The sequence below is a fragment of the Cantharellus anzutake genome (genome assembly GCF_015039405.1).
Source record: "Cantharellus anzutake strain C23 chromosome Unknown EI90scaffold_112, whole genome shotgun sequence".
In the NCBI taxonomy this organism is placed as follows: domain Eukaryota; kingdom Fungi; phylum Basidiomycota; class Agaricomycetes; order Cantharellales; family Hydnaceae; genus Cantharellus; species Cantharellus anzutake.
The window spans coordinates 215,738-237,758 of record NW_024067062.1 but is presented as its reverse complement, the minus strand read 5'-3'; the positions used below and the strand labels follow the sequence as shown (position 1 = coordinate 237,758).

The 22,021-nt window shown below is 48.8% G+C and overlaps 11 protein-coding genes across 11 annotated transcripts; 6 read left to right on the top strand and 5 right to left on the bottom strand.

The window, feature by feature from the left end:
• Positions 1-131: 131 nt before the first annotated feature.
• On the top strand, positions 132-592 carry EI90DRAFT_3170763 (nucleophile aminohydrolase; the record flags this gene model as incomplete). Its single annotated transcript, XM_039066319.1, has 2 exons — positions 132-263; positions 318-592. Coding segments are annotated over 2 exons (390 nt in total), but the record flags the coding sequence as incomplete, so codon positions are not given.
• EI90DRAFT_2979219 (ClpP/crotonase-like domain-containing protein) lies at positions 326-2,050 on the top strand. Its single transcript, XM_039055970.1, has 4 exons — positions 326-838; positions 940-1,328; positions 1,391-1,471; positions 1,551-2,050. Exons 1-4 carry the CDS (start codon positions 660-662, stop codon positions 1,724-1,726), a joined length of 825 nt encoding a protein of 274 aa, XP_038909358.1. The 5' UTR covers positions 326-659; the 3' UTR covers positions 1,727-2,050.
• Positions 1,981-3,005, bottom strand: EI90DRAFT_3085719 (uncharacterized protein; the record flags this gene model as incomplete). The annotated part of the gene is made up of 1 exon (XM_039062155.1): positions 1,981-3,005. A coding segment is annotated over one exon (855 nt), but the record flags the coding sequence as incomplete, so codon positions are not given.
• Positions 3,006-3,867: 862 nt separating this feature from the next.
• EI90DRAFT_3085717 (uncharacterized protein) lies at positions 3,868-5,359 on the bottom strand (the record flags this gene model as incomplete). The annotated part of the gene is made up of 4 exons (XM_039062154.1): positions 5,336-5,359; positions 5,224-5,275; positions 4,055-5,173; positions 3,868-3,985 (listed from the first exon to the last, which is right to left on the bottom strand). Coding segments are annotated over exons 3-4 (983 nt in total), but the record flags the coding sequence as incomplete, so codon positions are not given.
• A 95-nt stretch (positions 5,360-5,454) lies between these two features.
• Positions 5,455-6,665, bottom strand: EI90DRAFT_215881 (uncharacterized protein). The gene is made up of 4 exons (XM_039052643.1): positions 6,621-6,665; positions 5,750-6,547; positions 5,529-5,692; positions 5,455-5,474 (listed from the first exon to the last, which is right to left on the bottom strand). The coding sequence occupies exons 2-3, from the start codon at positions 6,434-6,436 to the stop codon at positions 5,678-5,680; spliced, it is 702 nt and encodes a 233-aa protein (XP_038909355.1). The 5' UTR covers positions 6,437-6,547; positions 6,621-6,665; the 3' UTR covers positions 5,455-5,474; positions 5,529-5,677.
• Positions 6,666-9,053: 2,388 nt separating this feature from the next.
• EI90DRAFT_215405 (uncharacterized protein) lies at positions 9,054-10,308 on the top strand. Its single transcript, XM_039052634.1, has 6 exons — positions 9,054-9,482; positions 9,557-9,604; positions 9,654-9,719; positions 9,775-9,843; positions 9,897-9,919; positions 9,978-10,308. Exons 1-6 carry the CDS (start codon positions 9,377-9,379, stop codon positions 10,209-10,211), a joined length of 546 nt encoding a protein of 181 aa, XP_038909354.1. The 5' UTR covers positions 9,054-9,376; the 3' UTR covers positions 10,212-10,308.
• EI90DRAFT_215406 (uncharacterized protein) lies at positions 10,309-11,605 on the top strand. The gene is made up of 7 exons (XM_039052635.1): positions 10,309-10,320; positions 10,375-10,538; positions 10,602-10,771; positions 10,839-10,915; positions 10,980-11,098; positions 11,167-11,320; positions 11,391-11,605. Exons 2-7 carry the CDS (start codon positions 10,460-10,462, stop codon positions 11,407-11,409), a joined length of 618 nt encoding a protein of 205 aa, XP_038909353.1. The 5' UTR covers positions 10,309-10,320; positions 10,375-10,459; the 3' UTR covers positions 11,410-11,605.
• Positions 11,606-11,611: 6 nt separating this feature from the next.
• Positions 11,612-15,465, bottom strand: EI90DRAFT_3085706 (exocyst complex component Sec10-domain-containing protein). The gene is made up of 15 exons (XM_039062153.1): positions 15,365-15,465; positions 15,238-15,313; positions 15,019-15,182; positions 14,640-14,951; positions 14,485-14,583; positions 14,295-14,425; positions 14,071-14,245; positions 13,571-14,011; positions 13,143-13,522; positions 13,017-13,094; positions 12,805-12,966; positions 12,672-12,751; positions 12,409-12,619; positions 12,286-12,348; positions 11,612-12,227 (listed from the first exon to the last, which is right to left on the bottom strand). The coding sequence occupies exons 1-15, from the start codon at positions 15,437-15,439 to the stop codon at positions 11,723-11,725; spliced, it is 2,952 nt and encodes a 983-aa protein (XP_038909352.1). The 5' UTR covers positions 15,440-15,465; the 3' UTR covers positions 11,612-11,722.
• Positions 15,466-15,527: 62 nt separating this feature from the next.
• EI90DRAFT_3158790 (uncharacterized protein) lies at positions 15,528-18,612 on the top strand (the record flags this gene model as incomplete). Its single annotated transcript, XM_039066194.1, has 10 exons — positions 15,528-15,800; positions 15,858-16,031; positions 16,078-16,378; positions 16,430-16,556; positions 16,613-16,706; positions 16,770-16,873; positions 16,928-17,005; positions 17,063-17,394; positions 17,446-17,762; positions 17,818-18,612. The coding sequence occupies 10 exons, from the start codon at positions 15,528-15,530 to the stop codon at positions 18,517-18,519; spliced, it is 2,502 nt and encodes an 833-aa protein (XP_038909351.1). The 3' UTR covers positions 18,520-18,612.
• On the bottom strand, positions 18,503-19,144 carry EI90DRAFT_3085703 (uncharacterized protein). Its single transcript, XM_039062152.1, has 2 exons — positions 18,988-19,144; positions 18,503-18,934 (listed from the first exon to the last, which is right to left on the bottom strand). The coding sequence occupies exons 1-2, from the start codon at positions 19,069-19,071 to the stop codon at positions 18,752-18,754; spliced, it is 267 nt and encodes an 88-aa protein (XP_038909350.1). The 5' UTR covers positions 19,072-19,144; the 3' UTR covers positions 18,503-18,751.
• Positions 19,145-19,820: 676 nt separating this feature from the next.
• EI90DRAFT_2943849 (Glutamyl-tRNA amidotransferase B subunit) lies at positions 19,821-21,932 on the top strand (the record flags this gene model as incomplete). Its single annotated transcript, XM_039055303.1, has 11 exons — positions 19,821-19,980; positions 20,037-20,113; positions 20,167-20,308; positions 20,368-20,447; positions 20,501-20,604; positions 20,666-20,750; positions 20,801-20,912; positions 20,963-21,135; positions 21,192-21,430; positions 21,464-21,582; positions 21,655-21,932. The coding sequence occupies 11 exons, from the start codon at positions 19,821-19,823 to the stop codon at positions 21,930-21,932; spliced, it is 1,569 nt and encodes a 522-aa protein (XP_038909349.1).
• Between the last annotated feature and the right edge of the window lie 89 nt (positions 21,933-22,021).

Sequence of the window (22,021 nt, the reverse complement as noted above, 5' to 3'; positions counted from 1 at the left end):
CACCAAACGATTTTGCCTCAGTTTCAGCGAAAAAGTCCGAAGAAGATGCCCGCGGTGAATCTACTTCTCACCTCCGAATTCAGGGTATGTGATTAGAGATACACTATGAATAATACCCAACCCTTCACGCGAATTCCAGGACAGCAATTGGTCTTAGAGTGAACGGTGGCATTGTACTCTTTTTGGAGAAACTCGTACACTCGAAACTGCTGGTCCCAGGCTCAAATAGACGCATCCAATCAGTCGATCGACACATTGGCATGGTTAGTCTTCCTATTATTCAAACTTCATATGGTTCGTCTTACTCCCTTTTCAAGGCCACAGCTGGATTATTAGCGGATGGTCGTCATCTCGCTTCACGCGCATTTGATGAGGCATTGAACTATCGAGAAACCTATCGTGCACCCACTACTCTCAAAGCCCTCACAAGGAATTCGAGCTGGAATTATCCTGGATCGGCCCTGAAACAAATGGGTTGCGCCTCCCTGTACCAAAAGACCTGTATGAAGAGGCGGATAAGAGAGGGCGGGATGCCTTGGATGCTGACATGGAGGATTGACACTGGAATCCATTGATGCCGACTGCCGGCCTCTACATATCTCTGCAGACCTATTCTACCTACTTCCCTCAAGTCTCTCATTAACTCACGGTGGTTAACGATGCAGGCTACAAAGGACGATCCTAGCGAAGGTTCGGCGAAGCCAGATGCCTATCTGGAGCAAGTTTCGGATGGCATTTCGGCTATAACGTTAGATCGACCGAAACGGAAGAACGCAATTTCTGTAAAACTCTTGAGCGAGTTGAGGGCTTCGATCGAGCAAGCGAGTGAAGCTAGAGGGTCAGTAAGCTCATCCATTCGCAAGTTCTTGTTCCAAGTTAATCCAATGCTACACACGCTGCTCGATCATTACGCCCGTTCACACACATCCCTCCCACAAGTCTGCGCGTCCTCATTATTCGCTCATCTGAGCGTGGGTCCTTCTGCGCTGGGGCGGATCTCATTGAGCGACGCACAATGTCTCCGGCCGCTGTTACCCTCTTCCTCCAAACTCTCCGTTCCACTCTCACCCTCCTGCAGGACTTCCGGATGCCAACAATTGCAGCTATCGATGGACCCTGTCTTGGTGGTGGACTGGAGCTTGCATTTGCATGTGATTTTCGTGTGGCGGGGAGCGAGGCGAAGAAGGTTGGATTGACGGAAACGAAGCTTGGAATCATACCTGGTGCCGGAGGTACGCAGAGAGCCACTCGACTCCTGGGAATCACGAAAGCGAAAGAGTTGATATTCACGGGGAGAATGATGGACGCGAATGCTGCGCTTGCGTTCGGTATGTATTATCGGTGCATCTATCCAAGATTCAAGTGGTGGCTGGATCATGTGTCTCTGCAGGGCTGGTCGACTATGTGGCTGATCCGTCAAGTACGGCCTTCGATCGAGCGATGGAACTAGCTCAAGAAATCTCAACATCCGGTATGTCCTATCTCTTCACCATCTTCCTATCTCCCAACACGCTTTTACATTACCTCAAACCTCAAAACCTCGCACCCAGCACCCCTTGCCCTCCGTGCAGCAAAAATGGCGATCTCTCGTGCGGACCAAGTTGATTTGGAAACCGGACTGGACTTTGAGCAAGCATGTTATGCACCATTGTTACGAAGCAAAGATCGAGATGAGGCGCTCGAGGCATTCAGAGAGAAGAGGAAGCCAGTGTTTAAAGGGGAGTAAATACACGGCTTTGGCGAATGGTCACATTGTTAATGTCCGAGTCCTCCCCTCAATATCCAAGGCTGAAAGTGTGCAGGATCCCAGCACGCAGCATGCAGTTCGTTTTGTCGTTTCTGCTGCCTGACACACATTTCTATAATTTTTTATTTGAGGGGAATATGCCGCGCCGTGTAGAATGTTCTAGTACTGAGGTAAAGATCGCGGAATTTCCATCCCACCAAAACGCTAGAGCTTTTTGATCCATGTCCTCTCAAGTTCCATTCTTTTCACAAACAGGATGCTAGAAGCTAGTAAATGACATCAATATTAAACGTACAATAAGTCCGATCCAATGCATCGAAAAGTGAAAACAGTGGTGGAGGAACTAGAAAAATGACTGGACGTGTAATGGATGCACTAAACAACTTGGCTAATATCGACGACCACTGGGGCTTTCAGCTTTCCCTGGAGCAAAAATCGAGTCCCATCCTTGCTCGCCCGAGGAAAATATATGCTGTCTGGATCTCTCCTACCACCACCCTTGAGCATCAGATCGCCGTACCAGGCTTCTTTCTCGCTGAAAGAATTTCCGGACCGTACGGTCGGGGCGTAGTCGTATGGAATCTTGAGTTCGTCTTCCCCATTGAACCAAATGCGTCCGTCGCCATCAACTAGTGGGATCCTTCCCATTGCGGAGGAATAGACTTTAATGCGGTCTTGGCTAGTTTGTATGCTGGGTGAGAGGTCGTAAAAGGGGCGCTTCAACCAGGATTCATCCATATCATGCCCTAACTCTCGCTTGGTACTTGATGCACGAGTTGCACCACTATCTGGAATCAAAAGAAGAGTAGGGTTGCACGATACAGGCACAGGGATGTTATACAGGCAAGGGGGTTCAAGACCAGTGTTGAAAATCCAAGTGTTGAAATCTTGCACGCGATATTGAGCCATCCACTTGTGTGAACCTGTTGACCAGACGAACGCACAGTTTCTGTCGTAAGCGCCAACATATCGGCTCCCTGGAGAGAATCGAACTGTGTAGCATTGAGGGATGGATAGATCGGAGTGAGATTGGGTAGACTGAGCAGGGGAGGGGGTGGAAGGAGATGCAAGGAGTTGAACGGATGGCTCGCCTGAAAAACGTAAGAGTGCCATGTTCTCGTACCAAGCCTGGCCGAGATTTTGTGGGACTCGTATGATGAAAGATCCATCGTTCGACACCGCAGTTACAGCAGGGAAACAACCACTGGGGAGGGTGCCGAGCCTCGCCACACTTGTTCCAGGACCGAGAATAGTGATGTGTCCATCAGTATCCTCAGTGGCAATCTGACTGTTTCCACCACAGATAAACTCGATCCAAACCGGAGGCTTGGGAGGATTGCATTGGAATCGAGAAATTATGTGCTGTTGGTCGATGTCGGCAACCTCAATGACCCCGTTTCCAAAGCCAAGGGCAACATGAGAACCATTTTGGGAGATTGCTGCACACGTTACGATTCCGTTGCGAACATCATGTTCGGCGAACTCGGCTTCGTAGTTGGTTTCTTCTATGCCATATTTATTGAACTTCTTTGGCAGTTCAGTCAGTTTTGCCTTCATGACCTCTTGAGCAAGACGTGCATCCTTGCTCAAAGGAATAAAGCCACCGGAAAACTTGCCGGATATACTGAAGACTCGAACAGGATCTGAGAGATGGCCATAGAGTTCATAGAGGGGTGATGACAATGAAGTGAATAGAAGGCCTGATCGATAAACATCCCAAGGATCGGCGTCGGAACCCAACCTCCATATAAAATTCTCCACCTCCTCTACCAGCACTATTGATGTGTGATTCTATAACACAAAGAATGATGTCATATAACTGAGATACACAAAACACAATTGATTTATAACCCACATGTGCACTCGACTTCCATGACATCCATAAATCAATTGTCCCTAGCATCGCCCATCTGTCCTGGAGCCATGAGAAGAATGAAAGTAAGTTTGTTGAAAAGAATTGTTCAAACTCTCTTTGCAATTCATTAAATTCCCGTGAAAAGAGCAGTGAAGGGTCCAAGTGAAAGAAGAGCCGGGCAAGCACATTTTCGACAACTCTAGGTTTCTGCTTGCTCTGAAAGAGCTCCCACTTCTTTCTGTCTCCCAAAGGAAGTTCGGTGGGAATGCCAAACTCATTCTTCTGAATGAGATCATTTACAAATCGAAGAAGTGGCAATCCAATGCTATACCCCTTTACATCACGAATAAAAAATACTTTGTCTTGTTTCTTGCCAATAGGATCTCCTGTAATGAACTCCTTTGCCGTCGCATGGTAGAACTTGACAGTCTGCTCGTTGTCTGAAGGAAGATCGACGATCGAGCTGATGGGTTTTAGAGTTGAGCGTACTTCATCCTCAGCAATTCCCAGGAGTTGTGATATGTCGTCTGTGCCAAGATCACTCCAGCTTGCAGCAACAAGTATCCCAACTACTTCGCGATAGTTCTTGACCACATGTCGACGAATACTGGAGGAATTCCGCATGTAGGCTCGTCGCATGATTCGCAAGTACTCCGACTTCAGATCCATAGGTACTTCATTAAGATTACGGAAATATTCGAACTCCGATTTAAGAGTGGAACCATAGTACCGAATCTGGAACTGCGCATCACGTATTCGGATTGAAGCCATAATGGGCAATCCACGGCAACCTCTCGCAAAGACATCAAGATCTTCGTCAGATGGTTTCCACTGGGAGTTTTTGATAAAATTGTGAAATCCTTCGTCCACCATGCGACGGATGGTGTGGAAAGTGTCCCGTTCAATCTGATCCACATCTTCACAGGGAATCATAAGCCCCTGATCTCGCGCTCTAGTCCAAGCCGAGAGGACTGTAGACTCCGGCCGGCAGCTAACGAGTACAGCAAAGGGCGAAGGCAGCTCACAAAGTAGAAGCACGAGCTCCATCAGGGAGTCGAGATCCGCTGGATCCCCGCACTCATCCAAGCCATCCAAGATGATAGCATAGCGTCGGCTGCTCCCAGACAACACTCCCTTAAGGCTATCCATCGGTCCAATGATCAAAGTCCGCATCTGCCTCTCCAGAGAGAGCTTCAGAAACAGTCTCATTTCTGGCCGCCGAAGGCTTTTGACGAGTGAGACTTTGAAGTCCGCACTGAAGAGCGCAAGTTGGCGTGCAAGGGTAGAAGGGAACAACTCCAAAGAATCTAACCCTGTTCCCTTTCGGTTTTTGTCCCAAAAGAACGAGGCCGCAAGAGTGCCTTCCCTCTCAAGCGTGGATGCAATGCTCATACTTATCGCCGTCTTCCCGGTACCGGGTGATCCACGTAGCCAGACAAATCGGTTCTTGGCATCTTTCAGATGTCCAAGAATCGATTCCCGTATGTTGTCCCGTGTGCTTGGAAGGCATTCTGATTTGCTTTTCACGTAAGTGTGCTCGGCCGCGACTTCCCCAAGCCGTTTAAGTTCAGCTAAAAGGAAGGGTTGATGAAAGACCCTAAGAATGAGCCTGGAAACGTACATCGCACCAATGCTTCGATTGTACGAAGCAGCGTTAAAGTAGTTGCCTGAGTCTGTTGGAACGCAATCAGTTAGTGTGTAGGGCACTTGGCGCCTCCATAATGGAAACGAACCGAGAAGTTGTTAATGGCATCATTTATACATGCCTTCACATCGCTTATCCTCGTAGCGATTTCCTTTGCTAAGATCGTCCTCTTCACGGGACCTTGATTGTTGAGTGTGTTGACCTCTTTTATTTGTTGTTCCAGGGCCCTGTCAGCAGGAATATTGAATCAAATGCATGGCAAAGGAGGCACATGGACGTACGAGTGAAACCCCTTGATGAAAAAAACCACTTCATCAGGTATACGGTCAGTCGACAGCGCGAGTGGCTGAAAAATAGTGTCATAGGCTTTTCGGATGTCACCATATAAGCCTTTGAGACTCTTGTCATTTCCACCGACGATCTGTCCAAATCATGTCCCACAAACGTTGGGAGAGTGAACAAAGTACCCTCATCGATCCCAGAAACGGAAAGATGAACTCACCTCGTAGACGTCGAGCCACTTCAAAAGCAAGTCTGGGATTGTGTCAAGATTCGGAATCGGGGCAAATTTAAGGGCGGAGGTCGCATTTTGGAGAATGAGTCTAATAGCGCCAATGATTACATCCTGTCGATCACTGCTTGAGCTGGCCGATGGTGTGATCGCGTGTTCCGATAAGGGGGGCACGTTAATACCCTCGCGTTCCAATTGCGCATGAACGCTCAGGCCATTGTCATGTGTAGCATATGAGCCAGATGTTTCATGAAGATTATCAATATTTCCCCCACAGGCGAGGGGAAATGAAAGAGGCACTGCATTATTAGCGGACAGCTGGAGAGGTGTGGCTGACCTGGACGGCTCAACGAGATTGGGAGTGTCAGGCCTGCTGTGGTCAGGACTCAATTTCCTGCGGGCCCTCCCGAATATACGACATATAAGAGATTCCGATTTCTTCGAATCTCTGTTCATAAAAGGCATAGCCTGGCCAGTCACTATGAGCCCAGGATAAGACTCTGTCGGCAACCCATGTCGATCGCTGTGGGTGTTGTCGTGATCTCGAGGAACCTGAAGATTGATCGAGAGAGCACGAGGTGACTCGGAGGAGGTCGAGGGGAGCGGCGGTTGTGAAGATGAGCCGGGAACGGAACGACTTCCTTTGGAGAAGGATTTGAACGGGTTTTTTCTCGACATCGCACTCGGGTAGTAAGTAAGGAGGGGGATGCCCGGGTGGAGGAGTGAATGGGGTATAGCTCAGTCGCCACGCACATGATGCGTATAGAACATTATTTGAAGGGGCAGTACCTACATAGTTAGGTACATAGCACTGTAAGATTCACTCAGATTGGAAATTGCAACGTTGGAAATTCTTACTTGCCCGGATAAGCGCAGAAATTCAGAGGCGACTTGAAATTGAAGGCAGCTGCAGCTATGTGAACCCGCACGCAGCAAGCTTGGCATTATCATTGGAAGAGACGGCAATGAAGCAAGCAGTAAATATAACATGCAGCCGAGCGAGTGGCAGCTAGGCCAGGTAGGGTCTGGAGCGTCGGCATGAATGTGTTTCGGTTAAACCCGCCATGGTTCAAATGGGACACGCCATATTGAAGCTCAGAGTCAACGCAACCATTCCATGTCCCAATGCGTCTTGGGAGAACACCACTGTGTTGTCCCTGTTACACAGTATGCAAGGCTGGTTTTGCGAGCGAGGAGAAAGCCGCGTCATTCATCCCTCACCGACCCCTGGGATTCATATTCGGCCCGAACACGGGCTCTTAGTGACGATATGATCGCCCTTCAACATCCTCAGATTTTTTTGCTCACTTTTAGATCGAAGCATTAGCCAATCGCGGGAGTCCCTCAACCCCGTCATGGTTAGCGCCAATCAAACAATGTTTCTGTCCAATCGTCCTACTATTCATACATTCTGGAACCATGAACTGATTGAGCATGGTTATCGCGCTTGCTGGCAATCTCATCGTCGATCCATAGCATTTTTGGCCACCCCAAGTAATGGTCACTCTGCATGCTCCTGCTGAATCTGATACGTTTTCAGTTTTGACACTGCTCTCCAATGGAGTGGGTGCACAGCTGCCAGTGATTTTCCCGAGGCGTCCACTTATTCAACAACCCTTCGTTCATCCTTCGGGTTAACACCTGGATCATTTGCTCATCGCGTACTCTTCGTTCTTATTGAAGCCACACGTTTGCTCTGGGAATGCTGTCTCAAGTGCAGTAATTTCTCTTCAGGTATCCTGGGCGCTGTTCGTTTAGTGGGCATTCACAGTCTTGTCGTGAATTTCGGATGAGGGGGTTTGACTGCAGTTTTACTCGGCGACATCTTCACTCAACGCAATTTATAGCGACGGGACAAAATATCCCACCAGAGTTGAGGCAGCCCTGCATGGTTGTGAGACTATTAGATTTGCGTTTCGGACCTTCCGATAGGCTGCAAACGCCGGTGATGCAATATCAAGGGCTCCGCGTGTTAAATTTTCTCAAGCTTGCGATAAGAAGGTATATCGTATTTTTTTCCCATATTTCTGTGAACAAGAGCGCACCCGGGCCTTCAACCAGGCATTTTCACACCGTCTGGACTGGCCTCATAAGGTACGGACGCTTTCATCTGGCTTGGAGCCAGGCCAGAAGCAAACCTGGGATTGCATAAAGATTCGGAATCGGGACAGATTTGTATGCGGAAGCTGCATTTTGGAGAATTAGTCTCGCAGCGCCGATGATTACTTCTTTCGATCACTGCCTGAGCTGGTTGATGGCGTTATTGTGGGTGGCATATAAGCTGGATGTTCCACAAGGATTGTCAACACTTCTCTCAGGGGCGAGGGAAAGTAAAGGAGGCGCCACACCATTAGCGGACTCAACGAGATTGGGGGTATCAGGCTTGCTGCGATCAGGCCTCAGTTTCCTACGTGCTCTCCCAAATACACAAGTCATAAAAGATTCAGATTTCTTTTTTCTAGACATCGCGCTAGCGTATGTAACGATGGGGAAGGATGCCCGTGTGGAAGAGTGAACGGAAGACAGTCCAATCACCTGCGCATGACGCATATGAAATCCAGTGAGTGGACAAGTCTCGTCCAATTTACTTTGTTTAAGAATTGCAACGTCCAATGCTCTGCGCAGTCCAGCGTCTTGATATGGTCTTCCCCGCTCTGCAGGCTCCCACTACGCGCACTCCTTTTGGGCAGCGTTAGGATTCTCTCTGGATTCCATGTCAGTCGCTGCTCAAGTGGCCTCCTTGAATTAAAAGAAGAATCGTTATCGTACGGAGAATGCATAGTGTGAACCGACAAATTTCTATATATACACTTTTCTTTTTCGAAAAAGTTCATGTCTATGGGTTGCTTCGGCATCGAAGCGGAATAATTATGTCTGAATACCCACATGCATCCAGATCATGAACGGTTTGACTCGGATGCAATGCTGCCACGAATTTCGGAGGTCCCATTTTCGTGGTCTCTCTCAGCTCCTCTGCTATCACTCACTTCCTTCAGAACTCTCTTTGATATAAACACAACCAGCAAACCGTCGACAACCTAATGGATAACACTCTTTGGAACTTCCCTGACGAAACATTGCATAGCGGTAACAGCGTTACGCCCGGCTACACAATATCTGGTAAGCGAGTGAAATCCACAATATTAACGCGTCATCTTGCCTCAACGTCTCACTCTCCATTTTACGGTCCCGACGACGCCATAGATGTTGGCCATCCGGAGGAAGCTGACATCCACCAAGCTATCAGAGGTGCCTAAGTACCTAAGCCTAGGGATGCCGCGGTTCGGTTCGGAGGGCGCAACCGAAGGTCCCAAATCGCAAACGCGATAACAGGTTCGCTCACACTCTGGTGCAGTTTGAGGATGATTGCATTCGAGTCTGGGTTATGACCAATTCGGTTCGGCTCCAAACCGAACCACGGCATCCCTACCTAAGCCCTCTCCGACTCAACGTTTTATCATGGTCTCATTGCATCAAATGCTCTTAGATACACCCTCAAGGATATTTAAAGCCGAATTCACCGAAATAGATACGCCTCGAACCCTTCAATCTCTCGCGCCACAATCCAGCAGTACGCGTCAAAATCGCGAAACAGACGAGTAGAATTGGTGCCAATCTATGTTCCCTGTTTGTTTGTTTTTTCAAGGAAAAGAATGGAGCTCCGATGCGATCCTGCGCTCTCCTTCGCGAGAAATAAACCTCAGCGAATCCACATTCACCAAAGGTGAATCAACTCTACCCAGCTTTTCGGCCTATTTATGCAGTTATCCTCCGTGTATCTTCCCGCATTCACATCAGACGATTTTATCTCAGTTTCAGCGAGAAAGTCCGAAGAAGATTCCCCCGGTGAATCTACTTCTCACCTCCGATACCCCGATAGCTAATATACCATTAGAGAATATCGCCACTATCTCGGTAGAGGAATATGAAGAAACGGGTATTGGAGCAATTGCGGCCCCTGGTAGGGCTCGACCTCCAATTGTGTTGAAGATGCCCATACCTGTGTCATTCCACAGGAAAGCATTCGGGTCGAAATAGATCTCGGTACGGAGCTCGTCGGAGATCACGTATTTCAATCTTGGAACGTATGTTTTTGATGATTCCTACGTATCTATTCTGTGAAATCCAAAACCCGCAGTGCACATCGATGTAATCTGCGTGGTAAGCGCAAATCTGATCTTCTGTCTTGGCCAGCTCCTCTCACTGACAATCATTCTAGATTCTTGACGACCCTGATATCACTTCTCACGATCTCCTCCGACTCGTGATGGTCAACAAAACCTTTCGTTTATTCCTTCTACGCCCATCGAGTTCGTTCATTTGGAAGAATGTCAGGGATCACCTTCCAATCAAGACTCCTAATCCCCATCCAAGCTTGACGGAGCACACCTGGGCGCAGTTCCTGTATCGTCCAAAGGCTTGCGAAGCGAGTTTTTCCGATAACCCACTATAGTGTCCCAGATCACGTTGTTGCTGACATTTTCGATCAGTGCTGCTCGAAAATTCTCGAGCCGTTGATGGGTGATATATGCTACGCGCAACTATTTGTCACCTGTAGAGACGTGAGTTGTCAGTTTAGCGATTGCAGACACGCTCACCATTCGGCTGAATCCCAGTGTGCGGCAATAAATAGATCCAAGCGGTAGGTGTACACCTGGAGAAACAATCGATCAATTTGTACTTGTTGATTCGTCTAGTGCCATGATGCTAGTGAAGCCACGCCGCGCAAGGAAATTGCAACGATACCTGCTTCCGCACGTGGAAATCCAATATCTTCATAGTACGACGAACAACTCTGTCCGTCTCCGAATAGACATTAGACCGACTGTGTATATTTTCCTAGGGATACTTGAGCTGGACAGGCTCACCGTTACAACTGAAACGATGTGTCACTTTTATTGCTTCCCTGCCCTAAGGAAGTTCAATGAATTGAGGATGCAATATGGCAACGGTGGTGCAGGCTTTGACGCATATGTTGCAGAAAATATTGGGAAATATACGAGGGTCCGCGAGGTATGTGACGCTGGGCTGAGCTTAAATTCAATGAATTAACGGCAGCCTTTGTGCTTTTGTGACTAAGGAAGCGGGAGGGTTTCATGAATGGATGGACACAGTTAGGTTAGCGAGGCAAGAAGCCAGCGCCGCAATGGACACCAAGTAAGCCCTCACGGTTCAATCGGTGCTTTGGGGGATTTGTCATTCTATGTCCCGTTCTGTGTAGACTTCGCATCTGGTGTAAGAAGAACAACTGGTCTGTTCGATATGCCCGGGAGTATATCTCCAAGACGCGGGAATTCAGGTATCACGTCGATGAACATTTTTGTCCCATGGATGACCAAAGTAAGCATCACCGCCCGTTCTTTCCCCAGACATCGAAGACTTCGGGGGGGCTGACAAGGACTCTTAAGCCTGGGTGGATTTTGGCAGACGTCACATGGGGAATCTCCGCGCCCACCACATCGAAAGGCTACAAAAACTTGATGAAATCAAGGTGTTCGAATGCGACTGTGATAACTCAAGAACATTCACACCTTCGGGCCTTAGGAACCACTGGTATGAAAAGTCAGTCCATTCCGTGACCTTGGACGAGTTGGTGCGCTTGTGCTGACGGGAATTGATGACATGTTCACAGACACTACCAATACCCGTGAGCTTCAAGCGCCTCTTGTCTCTCCTGCATTCGTTTTACTCTGGTGTTTTCTTCTTCGTTATGTACTGCACACTCTCGAGTAATATAGACTTCTGATGTCCAGGAATTGTTAATTGACAGGCAGACTCAAGCCGAGAACGCTGCGTTCATGAAACCGTCGATTGAGGGCGGTAGTAGCGATTCTCCAGTAAACGGGAATAAGCCGGTCACAATACGAATGTATTTTAAAAGTGAGCGCGAATCGTAGCCGCTTATCTGAGAGCAATACATGTATAGGCATTTGTCGAACGATAGCTGCATACGTATGAGAACAATCATGCGTATGGATAGCGCGAAGTTGTGGACGGCGAACCTCTGTTCGCGCCAGCCCGCAGCCTCAGACTTTCCAAATCCTTCATCATTCCGCTCAGTCTATGGCTAACACCACTTGCTGATAGTCGGTCTTTGAGCTCGTGGACGTGCAAGTTGACACCCTCCATCCCACGTGCCAAACTCATTCGATTCAGATTTGCCCATGAGGGAAGGTCCAGGGTTGCAACTCCAGTATTGGAATTAACAGGATCAGAAACTGTCTCGCCGCTTAATCCGGTGCCCAGATCCCACGCACGCTCCAGTTGCCCGCTCCAGTCGCTTCTCATTGCTAAGTAGGGCCGAATGAGTGCAGGATCGATACGGCCGAGGTAGTTCTCCCTGATGTATGTCCTGAGAATCTCCGGACGGACCAAGAAAACGTTGCCTAGTTGTCGAAGGAACTCAAAGCGTTCAGTGAGCAAAGGAAAGTTGAACGAAGCGATGGAATCCTGGTATGATTTCAAATCCCTGTTATGCAGCGCGAAGAAGTGAGTATGCTAAGAAGCAGGCGGAGGGAATCTGATACTTTGCAAGCATGAGACCTCCAGTTGCGCTGACCGGGAATTTCTTCATGTGCTCCAGCAGCAAGCTATAAGCATGAACGTCATGACGATTTACGGAGTTTAGAGTGGCGAGGGAAAGGGCTTACGTGTGAAATCCAACACCAATCTCCGTTAAAAAGCCTTTAAGGTTTTTTCCGCTCATATTTTCCCGAGCTGCATCACGCACTTTCTCGAGAGTATCGCAGCAAAGTTCGCACGGTTCAGTGTTGACACGCGCAAACGATAGGTCATCATTCTTGGGTTTAAAGTCTGTTTTCTTCTGCTTGGATAATGAATTCGAAAGATATGCCTGAATGACTGTGCAGTATTCAGTTGGAAGTGCAACTGGCAGAAGGCTGGCAGATCGTACCGTCTGTGAGCTTCCGCACCAGACTAGCAGCAGCCCCTTCCGCTCTGCTAACGGTTTGGTTGTTGTAAACCATCATTTCCCTGCCAAGAGGAAATCGGGTCACGCCAGCAAGCTCACGCAACGTCGTGCTTACCGCCTCAAGGTCACGCTAGTGGCAGTGTGAGACAGAGGCAACAAAGCAATGCCAACGTACTGCTGCCAAAGATGCACAATCATATCTGCTTGTTTGAGAGATGCCAAGGAAATAAGACGCGGTTCTGTGTTTGATGGAATTGCTGCGAGCTCGGCATTGGCACTGGGTGTGGTTCAGTCCGCGGGATACAAAGAAATATGCACAGTACCCACGCGTTGATTGCCACTTCAACGTAGCCTTTAATTAAAGCATCAGCGAGCACTTTCATAAGAGCGAAAGCATTCTTCGGACTGTGGAACGGGGTGAGCGACGACGTTGTGTACTAGAGATCCACTCACATGTCAGCGATAATGCTAAGCTCCACGCATCTTCCGACAGCCTCAGCGTGCCATTTGAGAACAGTTTCGGCAAGATCCACGCTTAATCTTCCATCTTCTTCCGTTGCTGATTTGGAAGTGGAGTCTTCATCTACTTTTCCATTGTTGGCATCGATATCGGGTTCGGTCAAAGCAATAGTAGAGCTGGGATTAGAGACTGCGCCCCTCCATTGACGCCCGATGTTGTTGAGGAAGGCGGCAGAAGCAGACGAGGCTGTTGCTGCCGTTCCGGAACCACCGAACCGATCAAGAAGCTTCATTGAACTTGACGCTACACTGGATGCGACGGTACTTGCGCCCGACCCAGTGAGCGGAAAAGATGAGCCACTGGCGCTGGCTGACTGAGAGCTCTTAACAATGGAAATGAGTCATCGCGTCGTTGAGCTTACATGCCATTTCGAAAACTTGTCCAACAAGCCTGCGCCGGACGCCGCACCAAAGTACAGCTCGTTGAGGTTCTTGCTCTCTCTTTCGATGTATTTGGTCCCTTCGATATAGGGAACGAAAAGCTCCTCCATAGCCGTATCGAGTAGACTTGGGATGGACAGAGTCCCAGCACCGCCACTAAGCAAATGAGCCGCTCCACTTGATGAGTTCGCTGACCCGGTTTGAGGGATTCCGCTTGGTGAAGTTGGTAGATCCGAATCTATGGTCATTCCTCTGCCAACATTTTGTATTAAAGTGGATGCCAAAGCAGAGAAATCGTAAGTTGACTTCAGGTCTTCGATCAATTTGGAAGTGCTCAAGTGGCAAAGGTGCAATGCGCGCAAGTAGGCTAGATTAGACAAAGATCGCGACTTATTGAGTAAGAGCTCAATATACTGCTGAATCTGATTGGTCACGGCGACATTGAGTACTTTCAGCTCACTGTCACCATTATAGTACTCACACACTGAGCAAACACCCTTTGCAAAAAAACACCCATGACCAGAACAGGATGCGGAAACACGGCCTGTACGATTTCATTCTCTTGCCCAACAGTAAATCTTATCTCATTGAAGAGATCCACAAGAACCTTAGAGGACTTGGGCATAGGGAGTGACGGGGTCGGTAGTGTAGCCCATCTGGCAACCACCCATCAGTAATCCATACGCAATTGGATTGCAAACTCACAGTTCACTGTCATCTTGCGTGTCTACCTCTTCCAGCATTTTTGATTTGCTGATAAAAAAATCGTGCTGATTAACATATATCTGAACGCAAGAAGCCCCGCCGTTAAACTCCAGCAGTGTTTGGGCACAGTGCTAGGTGATTGAAATGCACATTAAAGAGAAGCACGGAGTTTCGAAGATTGACAACGTACGCCCATCATTTTTGGGTCACCCTTACGGTAGGATTTGTCGAAGAGCTTGAGCATATCCTTTTCGAAGAGTTCGCAATACTTTTCAATGCGTTTTCGGGTCTGGGTGATTCAGGGGAAATGAGTTTTCATTGTAGATGAGAAAGAGGCCACGCCACCTGCTCTGCATTTGGTAAATCGACTTCGCGAGCTAGAATACTCAGCCGTCTGAGTATAACGGCAACTTTCTGGCGGCCAGCTTTGCCTCCGTCTCGGCGCATTACATCCAACTTCAGTCGGCTCGAGGTTGTGTAATCGTTCTCTTCCCCCGGCAGTGACGAGAATTGATGGTAGTACGAGATGAGATCGTGCGTAGCATGTGCCCGCTCACGTGAAGCGTGAAGGGTTTCTAGAGTCTCCCCAGTCCGGACGGCTGACTTCCCGACAAGTGATATCTTGGAGTGCATGCTATTGAACGATTTGTTTACAGCCTGGAGCAGTCGTGAAATGCTTGTCAGTTTTATTGGAGGCGTGCCCTAGGATTATCAAGATATTCACCTCAAAACCTGAGTTGAGTTCACTAATTTTGCGCGAAAAACCCCTTTCGGCATCACGCACGCTGACCTCTAAAGCATCTTTCTTCTTCTGGACGTCTTCCCGGATAGCTAGGAGATTGTCCACAGCAGACTCGAAGGTACGAATGAATGGCGCTGGGTCAAACGCTGGCGAGAGCAGAATGAGAATTTCTATGTGCAAGAATATGCCCGAGTTTCTTACACCCCGTGTCCTCTTTTGACTGCTGTATAAGCTTGTCAGATATTGACGTAATGAATTCCTGCAGATCGAAGCCTTCCTGCGCAACACGGTGAGTGACACTGCGGCAAGACAGTTCCAAACATCGTGCCTTAAATGCACTTAAAGTCAAAAGTCCCTGCACGGAGGGGTCGAGGGCAAATATCCCAGCGCTGGGATGTGCCATTGGTGATCGGAGCCGGTTGTCAGGCGTGTGGCTGTGCGGGAATTTTTCTTAGCGTCAATTGTGTCGGCCAATTGTGGCTCTTCAATCCATGGCTCAGCTCGATGTCATCCTTCAGCACCAGCTTTCGACGGATGAGAGGGCGGTCGCTAACGTTCTCATCGTTGTTTCGCAATTGACGCCGTCTCATCTGAGCTCGCCTCGACTTCTAGTTGCACGTATTCATTCACTTCTCCAAAAGCCAGTTTATCCTGGCGCAAGATGGGCAGGCTTCTGCCTTGCGTATAGAGTCGCGTCTTTAAGCTCCGAGGTACTCACAGAAAATGCCAAATCATGGATTTCATCTGCATTGCCTGCGTTGTCGGTAGGCACATGTCGCAGTCCTTGCATATCTGCCTAACTTGGCCTTTTCGAAAACTAGAGAGATGAACCACCGCCAGTGCACATCGAGGCGATGCGGCTACTGCACCTGATTTTTACGTCGGCCCTCGACATGCCCGAGTTTCACCGTCAGGTGGTCACCCCCAACCTCCAGAAATTCAGCATCGCATTGTTACAACTTGCAGAGAACTTGAACACACCTAATAGAGTTATGGTGCGCGGTTATCCTCGGTTCTGCGCTCTGTGTTGACAAGATTTAGGTCTTCGCGTTCCGAATTTTGACGCATATGGTCTCATCGTTCCCCGCGGCGCATGTGTCACTGACCCCTCGACTTACTAAACTTGCCCTGTTTCGGCTAAGTCGGATTGACGGTCAGCTGCACAACAGCGAATCGCTGTTGGCTTCTTCGTCCGCCATCCTTCTTTCCGCACTGCATATCCCTGGTGGCAAAGCTCGTTCCGTCCTGTTGTGGCGAAAAACTCTTGAGGATACATTAAATAGTATCATTGTGTGCGTCGAAACATTGAGGACAGCTTTCAAAGTTGAGGCAAAAATAGAAGGTAAGGGACTCAATCGTCTTGGATGTGGACGCTTATCTTGTGATCGCATAGCAACGTTACCTTCATCCCCAGGACTCGAGCTCCCTACTATCCCGGAAGATGCGTCCCCAGCCCTGGTGATCCCTCTGGTCATTGATAGACTTCGTTCCCTTGTTTCATTGTTGGTCAAACTTCTAAGGTCCTTCTCCCTCTGCTATTTTCGGGATGCATGCTCAAACTTCAATCACATTGCAGTGCAACATCGTCTCGCCCATTAGTTTTACCCCTTGGCCCGATTGCTTCGGTAGTGGACAGGTTGTTAAGTGTTACCACTATGGACCCTCATTCAGTAGGTTCCACCACTCATCTTTAGATATCTTTGACGATATAATTTTATTGGCCCATAACGAAGGATCCACATGTTTTTGTTGACCCGTTACGCCGCTCGATGGAGGTGTCTGCTATTCCTTCGCTCCTGGAAATTGGCTGTGATCTATATATTGCTCTAATCAACAGGTAACAGAACCTCTTCTCGCTATAGAAATTCGACTATAATACTGCCTTATTCAGCACCTCACATCATGTAACCCCGTACATCCCAAAAATTTCCTCCCTGATAGCCTGGCATCTTGAGCAGGATTATCCACCGTGCGTTCATATTAGGGTTGCTTACCATTCTCTGCTAGACTGATCAAATACATTAAGGACCACCCGGCTTGCACTTCTTCGAGCGGTTTCCATCTCTCTATCTGTTCCGTCCCACATGCACCCGATAGCACACACTCCGTATCTGCCTGGTCGCTTCATCCGCGCTTTACTCGTCCCTATGCTGAAGATCCTTCCCAGTCGCTCAGGGGCTGATGTCTCCCCGCCAAAACCGACTGATGACTATATTCAAGCTAATGGTTCTAAAGGAAACAAGAAAGATAAAGGCGGAACGTTCGAAGGTGATGAACTTCTGAGACCAGGGGCTGTGGGCTCCAAGTGCCTGAATCCTGATGTTCAGGTGTGGCAGGAAGTCCTAGTGTCCCTCGATGGTGGGCCATTAATTAATCCTCATTTTTCGTTAGCTTAATTTTTTGATACAGCGCTCAAACCCCTTCTTCTGATCCCATCTTCAACGTCCTCAGCCATTAAAACTACTTCTGGCCAATCCCCGCCCTCATTCGCACCCCTCCAGTCCATTACACTTCGAATATTAACCTCCCTTCTATTAAGTTTGCCCCACGACTCGCATGCCCTCCCCCACCGCCAACAGCTCCATACTATTCTCGATAAGATAACACAGACTTGCGAGGACGTCATTCTTCGAGATGGGGGTACTGGAGGGGACGAATGGCTGAGGAAGAACCTCAGCATCTTGATCAGGTCTGCTGCTAACGCCGCTGCTCACGACCATCGGCAGGTATTTCCTGTCTTTTTTGTTGAAGTCGTGCCATTACTAACTCCGGTTTTTTCAGTCTTCTCTTGTGTCACTAAATCTCCTTCTACACCCTCGTGTCCCCCCTCACTTGGGCCTTCCACCTACGTGGTCTTCCTCCTTATCTTCCGCGAGGACTATTAAGGACATTTTGCTCTTCAGAGAAAGCAAGGAAGAACGGGAAGTGAGATTAGGTTTGGGCATATCCTTGGCTGCCGATGAGAAGATGGAAGACACAATGGAAGGGGCCGCTACCACCGACCAAATTATTCCTGTTTCCCTCGTTCCAAAACCTCTGTGGCATTCGTTTGAGGATACTACGTATAACGTATTGCACCGATCGATCATTTCGCCCACAATTGAGGAAGATTCCGTACTGAATGCCCCAAACATTCCTCGCCCTTGGTCCCCTTCAGTGCCTCAGCCGTTGGTCACTACTGCGGCTCCCGTCTCCATAACGGCACCCACAACCTCCAACCACAATGGCCAAATCCCATTGCTCCCAGAGACAGGCACGATTGAAACAGCACCCAATATCCCCACCTCACCACGCTCGGCTCAGAATGTCTTTCCCGAGGTGTGGACACCCCCGCGACCAGTTCATTTGGACGATTCATCCATGGTTGAAGACGGTCAAACCATCAAAGAGCAAAGGTATAATATGCTTCCTACACCAGATGGTGAAGACGACGACGAAGTCGGCTCACTGCCGGAAATCATCATGGGTTCTGATGAAGAGTAATAATGCTCTAGTCTATACTCGATACGCAAACATCTATTTGATACGATTTATGCTGTTGCGGGACTACATACATAATTCTATGAAGCTGAGCCTAAGTTACGAATCGATCAGCGCGGGAACCTGCTAGATCGAGTGCGTGAATTCAGCATCGAGCAATCCAGAACGAGGTCACCATCGTAGCTGTCCCAATTTATTCATGGAGCAGAATTTTGTCGAAAAACTTCAAGGGAGCTTACAATTGGACGCCATCACAGCATACAGCTACCTCACTGCAAAAAGTGTTCCTTGGTTCATTCGATATAGGAAGACACTGCAATCCGATGAGACCTGCGCTTGAGAGACCAAGATACCTCTGGAGTATGTCAATCATAGCAGGATTGTCGTGGGAAATGGCCTTTCTGCAGCACCGTCGGCGCTAATCGGACAACTTATCAAGAGAGTATATATTAAGCAGCGATACAAGCTCACCCCCGTGACACAGCGTGCTTTCTCCGCTGGTTTATCGGCACCTCTCTTTTTATGTTGTTGAGTGCCCGAATCCCTCAACTGCATAGCCCTCGCAGCCACCGAGAAGGAAGTAGGAGGGCTTGGGAGAGCCGAGACTAGGTTGCTCGCCCTAAGTGTATCAGAGGGCCGGAGGCTGTCCAAGGGATGTACCCAGTTCGTTTCACGAGAGGTCACCTTTTTACTCGTGACTTTAGCGGGAGAGACGGGCTCGATTACTGAGTGAGGCGGAGAAGCAGCATAGTGAAGTGTCTCAGGACATAAGCTTGTAGTAGAATCGTGATTAGAATCATGTTCAACTTCGTGGCTGCCACAGCGAAAGGACTGAGTCGCGGAAGTCAGAGGTGTACGCTCTGCAGGACGGTATCTAGATGTTTGTATTCCCTGAGTCGCGGAGGAATATGTGGGGTTGCCTCTGTGCTCCGTAGAACCTCCTTGTAATCGGTTCGAATCGGAAGGTATAGCCGCTCTATTGGCTGTCGATAGGTGATTATGTATTTGATAGTACCGTGAAAAAGCAGTTGCGGTATGTACACCATCAAACTCAGGCTGAAGGATGAGAGGGGTGCCAGGTTCAGAGTGTTGGTGGCCAGAGGAAGTCGCCAATTTGCCAATGGACACGTTTTGACGAGTCGGAATGCCACGCGTGGTACGCGTAACAGCAGGCCCTGTCAAAAGAGCAAAGAGTAAATAGCGAAGGCCAGGGTGAAACATGATAATAATCAGCGAGATACGACGCGTACTGATGAAAAACCATCGGTCCCGGGTCAAATAAGCATCAACGAAAAACAGCTCGAATGCTCTGGCGCTTATGCGCAAACATAGTTCACCGCACCCGGCCTCGCCTGGCCAAGGAGTTCTCCACTTTTGTCTCTGACCCCCGGTGGCCGGGATGGCAAGCGGTCATCGGGATTGAGGTGCACGCACAAATTAGATCTCGAGCCAAGTTATTTTCTCGTCAGTAATTCCCATCTCGATGAAGGTGATCAAGGCGTTTTAACCCAACTCATCAGCATCTAGTAATTCCCAGGACATTTCTCCGAATGCCCACGTCTCCTTATTTGATGCTGCTTTTCCCGGGACTTTACCCGTGTGTTATCCTTCGCCCTTCCTGTGCAACACTGTGTTCAAGCCTTGCTTCAGGTTCTCAACAGACGATGTGTAGATCTCGCTGTGCGGACGGCTCTGGCACTAGGCTGTGATATTCATCAACGCTCTTCTTTCGATCGGAAGCATTATTTCTATGCCGACCTGCCCAGCGGATATCAAATCACGCAAAAGTATGGTACGTCTAGATTCCCTCGATCTTGCTGCTGAGTCGCAGATTATCAGAGCCCTTCTTAGCTCCACTCGCGCGGAATGGACGCGTTTCCGTGGACGACACCGGTCGTGTTGTTCGTATTGAGCAGATACAGCTTGAACAGGTGATCCATCTTCTCCCTTTCCACCGATATAGCTGTTCATACACCGCAATTAGGATACAGCGAAGTCCACAAAATCGCCGGGCGCCGAATTTTGGCGTATAGATTTGAACCGGGCTGGCGCGGGCCTCATGGAAATTGTATCATTACCTGACATGCGGTTGGTGAATCATGTCCCCCGTTGTGCGTATTATGGCTTGATGCCGTATGCATTGGTGTAGCACTCCTGAAGAAGCTGGAGCATACGTCCGCAGCCTCCAGGCTGTGCTTCGAGCAGTTGGAGCGAGTGACGGGAAGATGGAACAAGTTGGTGGAATTCCTCTCGTTGTCGGCTCCTGCGTGATGATATGTTCAAGGGTTCATTGCGCTGTGATGTCAATGTGTCCATCAATAGGGAAGGGGAACCCTTTGGCACGCGTTGCGAAATCAAAAACTTGAACAGCGTCAAATTCCTCATGTCCGCCATCCGTAGGATGATTATCAAAATTTCTCAGCTGCGTAACTGACTTCGTGATTAGTCTCAGAGGTGCAACGACACATTTCGCTGCTATCTCTCGGCCGCTCCATCGCTCAAGAAACTCGAGGATTCGATGAAGAACGCGTGGAGACCTACACTCTGCGCAGTAAAGAAGATGCACCGGACTATCGATACATGCCCGACCCTAATCTCCCCCCTCTCATCCTAACGGAGGTTGGGATACGACTTTCCAAGAGTGGAACCTGTGGTTGATTAAATTATGCTTACAGGGCTATATCAAACAAATCGCAAAATCCATGCCCGAACTTCCGCATGCCATTCGGTCCCGATTGCAATCACAATATGGCATCAGCGCCCGAGACACCGATATTCTGATGTCAATTGAGTCAGGCACCGATGTTGGATTTGACGGTGAACCATCCAGAGGCGGAGCGGTGAGCTACTTTGAGCAGGTAGCAAAACATTGCAACCCTAAAGTGGCAATTAACTGGCGCGTCCCATGTGTATTGTGGGAATTCTTATGTTGACGCGCGTCACATAGGATCACACATGAGCTTGTAGGCCAACTGGTGTTTCGAGACGAACCATTCAGCGCGAACCCAGTCACCGTCACGGCCATGCGCGATGTCCTCTCCTTGTTGAAGAACAAAACGCTCACAGGTAAGTGTTTGTGGACAGTTTCAACATTGATATCATCTCTTTCTCACAGCAATTGGTTTTGTTATATATCAGGCACTTCAGCGAAAACATTGATCCGCCATATTCTCAATACCAAGACGACGAAACCGGTTGCGGTACTCGTGCAAGAGTTATCTCTCCAAGCTTCCTCGCCAGAGTCCCTGGAAAAACTATGTCAAAATGCCATCGATGCCCTCCCTCAGGAATCCGAGGCAGTCCGTAAGGGAAACCAAAGAGTTCTCATGAAACTTGTTGGGCGCGTCATGAAACATAGTCGAGGCACAGCGAACGCCAAGGACGCAGCGGCTACGTTGAAGCAAATGCTGTCATGATCAAAAATGAAAGGTAAGTCCCCAATAATGCATAGATTTTGCTCTAATCTAATCCAACAAGCAAATTGTCAATTAACGGTACGTCCAAC

Bases quoted from the DNA above. Each gene is read 5' to 3' on its own strand.
- EI90DRAFT_2979219 (XM_039055970.1), top strand. From the start codon at position 660: ATGCAGGCTACAAAGGACGATCCTAGCGAAGGTTCGGCGAAGCCAGAT. The intron at 1,329-1,390 runs GTATGTATTATC...GTGTCTCTGCAG, and splicing joins GAATGCTGCGCTTGCGTTCG to GGCTGGTCGACTATGTGGCT. The intron at 1,472-1,550 runs GTATGTCCTATC...CCTCGCACCCAG, and splicing joins TCAAGAAATCTCAACATCCG to CACCCCTTGCCCTCCGTGCA.
- EI90DRAFT_215881 (XM_039052643.1), bottom strand. From the start codon at position 6,436: ATGTCGAGAAAAAACCCGTTCAAATCCTTCTCCAAAGGAAGTCGTTCC.
- EI90DRAFT_215405 (XM_039052634.1), top strand. From the start codon at position 9,377: ATGTTCCCTGTTTGTTTGTTTTTTCAAGGAAAAGAATGGAGCTCCGAT. The intron at 9,483-9,556 runs GTGAATCAACTC...CATTCACATCAG, and splicing joins CGAATCCACATTCACCAAAG to ACGATTTTATCTCAGTTTCA. The intron at 9,720-9,774 runs GTAGGGCTCGAC...GTCATTCCACAG, and splicing joins TGGAGCAATTGCGGCCCCTG to GAAAGCATTCGGGTCGAAAT.
- EI90DRAFT_215406 (XM_039052635.1), top strand. From the start codon at position 10,460: ATGATGCTAGTGAAGCCACGCCGCGCAAGGAAATTGCAACGATACCTG. The intron at 10,772-10,838 runs GTATGTGACGCT...TTTGTGACTAAG, and splicing joins AATATACGAGGGTCCGCGAG to GAAGCGGGAGGGTTTCATGA. The intron at 10,916-10,979 runs GTAAGCCCTCAC...CGTTCTGTGTAG, and splicing joins AGCGCCGCAATGGACACCAA to ACTTCGCATCTGGTGTAAGA.
- EI90DRAFT_3085706 (XM_039062153.1), bottom strand. From the start codon at position 15,439: ATGGCACATCCCAGCGCTGGGATATTTGCCCTCGACCCCTCCGTGCAG. The intron at 14,584-14,639 runs GTGGCGTGGCCT...TGAATCACCCAG, and splicing joins ATTTACCAAATGCAGAGCAG to ACCCGAAAACGCATTGAAAA. The intron at 14,426-14,484 runs GTACGTTGTCAA...TCAATCACCTAG, and splicing joins GTGACCCAAAAATGATGGGC to CACTGTGCCCAAACACTGCT.
- EI90DRAFT_3085703 (XM_039062152.1), bottom strand. From the start codon at position 19,071: ATGCAGTTGAGGGATTCGGGCACTCAACAACATAAAAAGAGAGGTGCC. The intron at 18,935-18,987 runs GTGAGCTTGTAT...TTGTCCGATTAG, and splicing joins AAGCACGCTGTGTCACGGGG to CGCCGACGGTGCTGCAGAAA.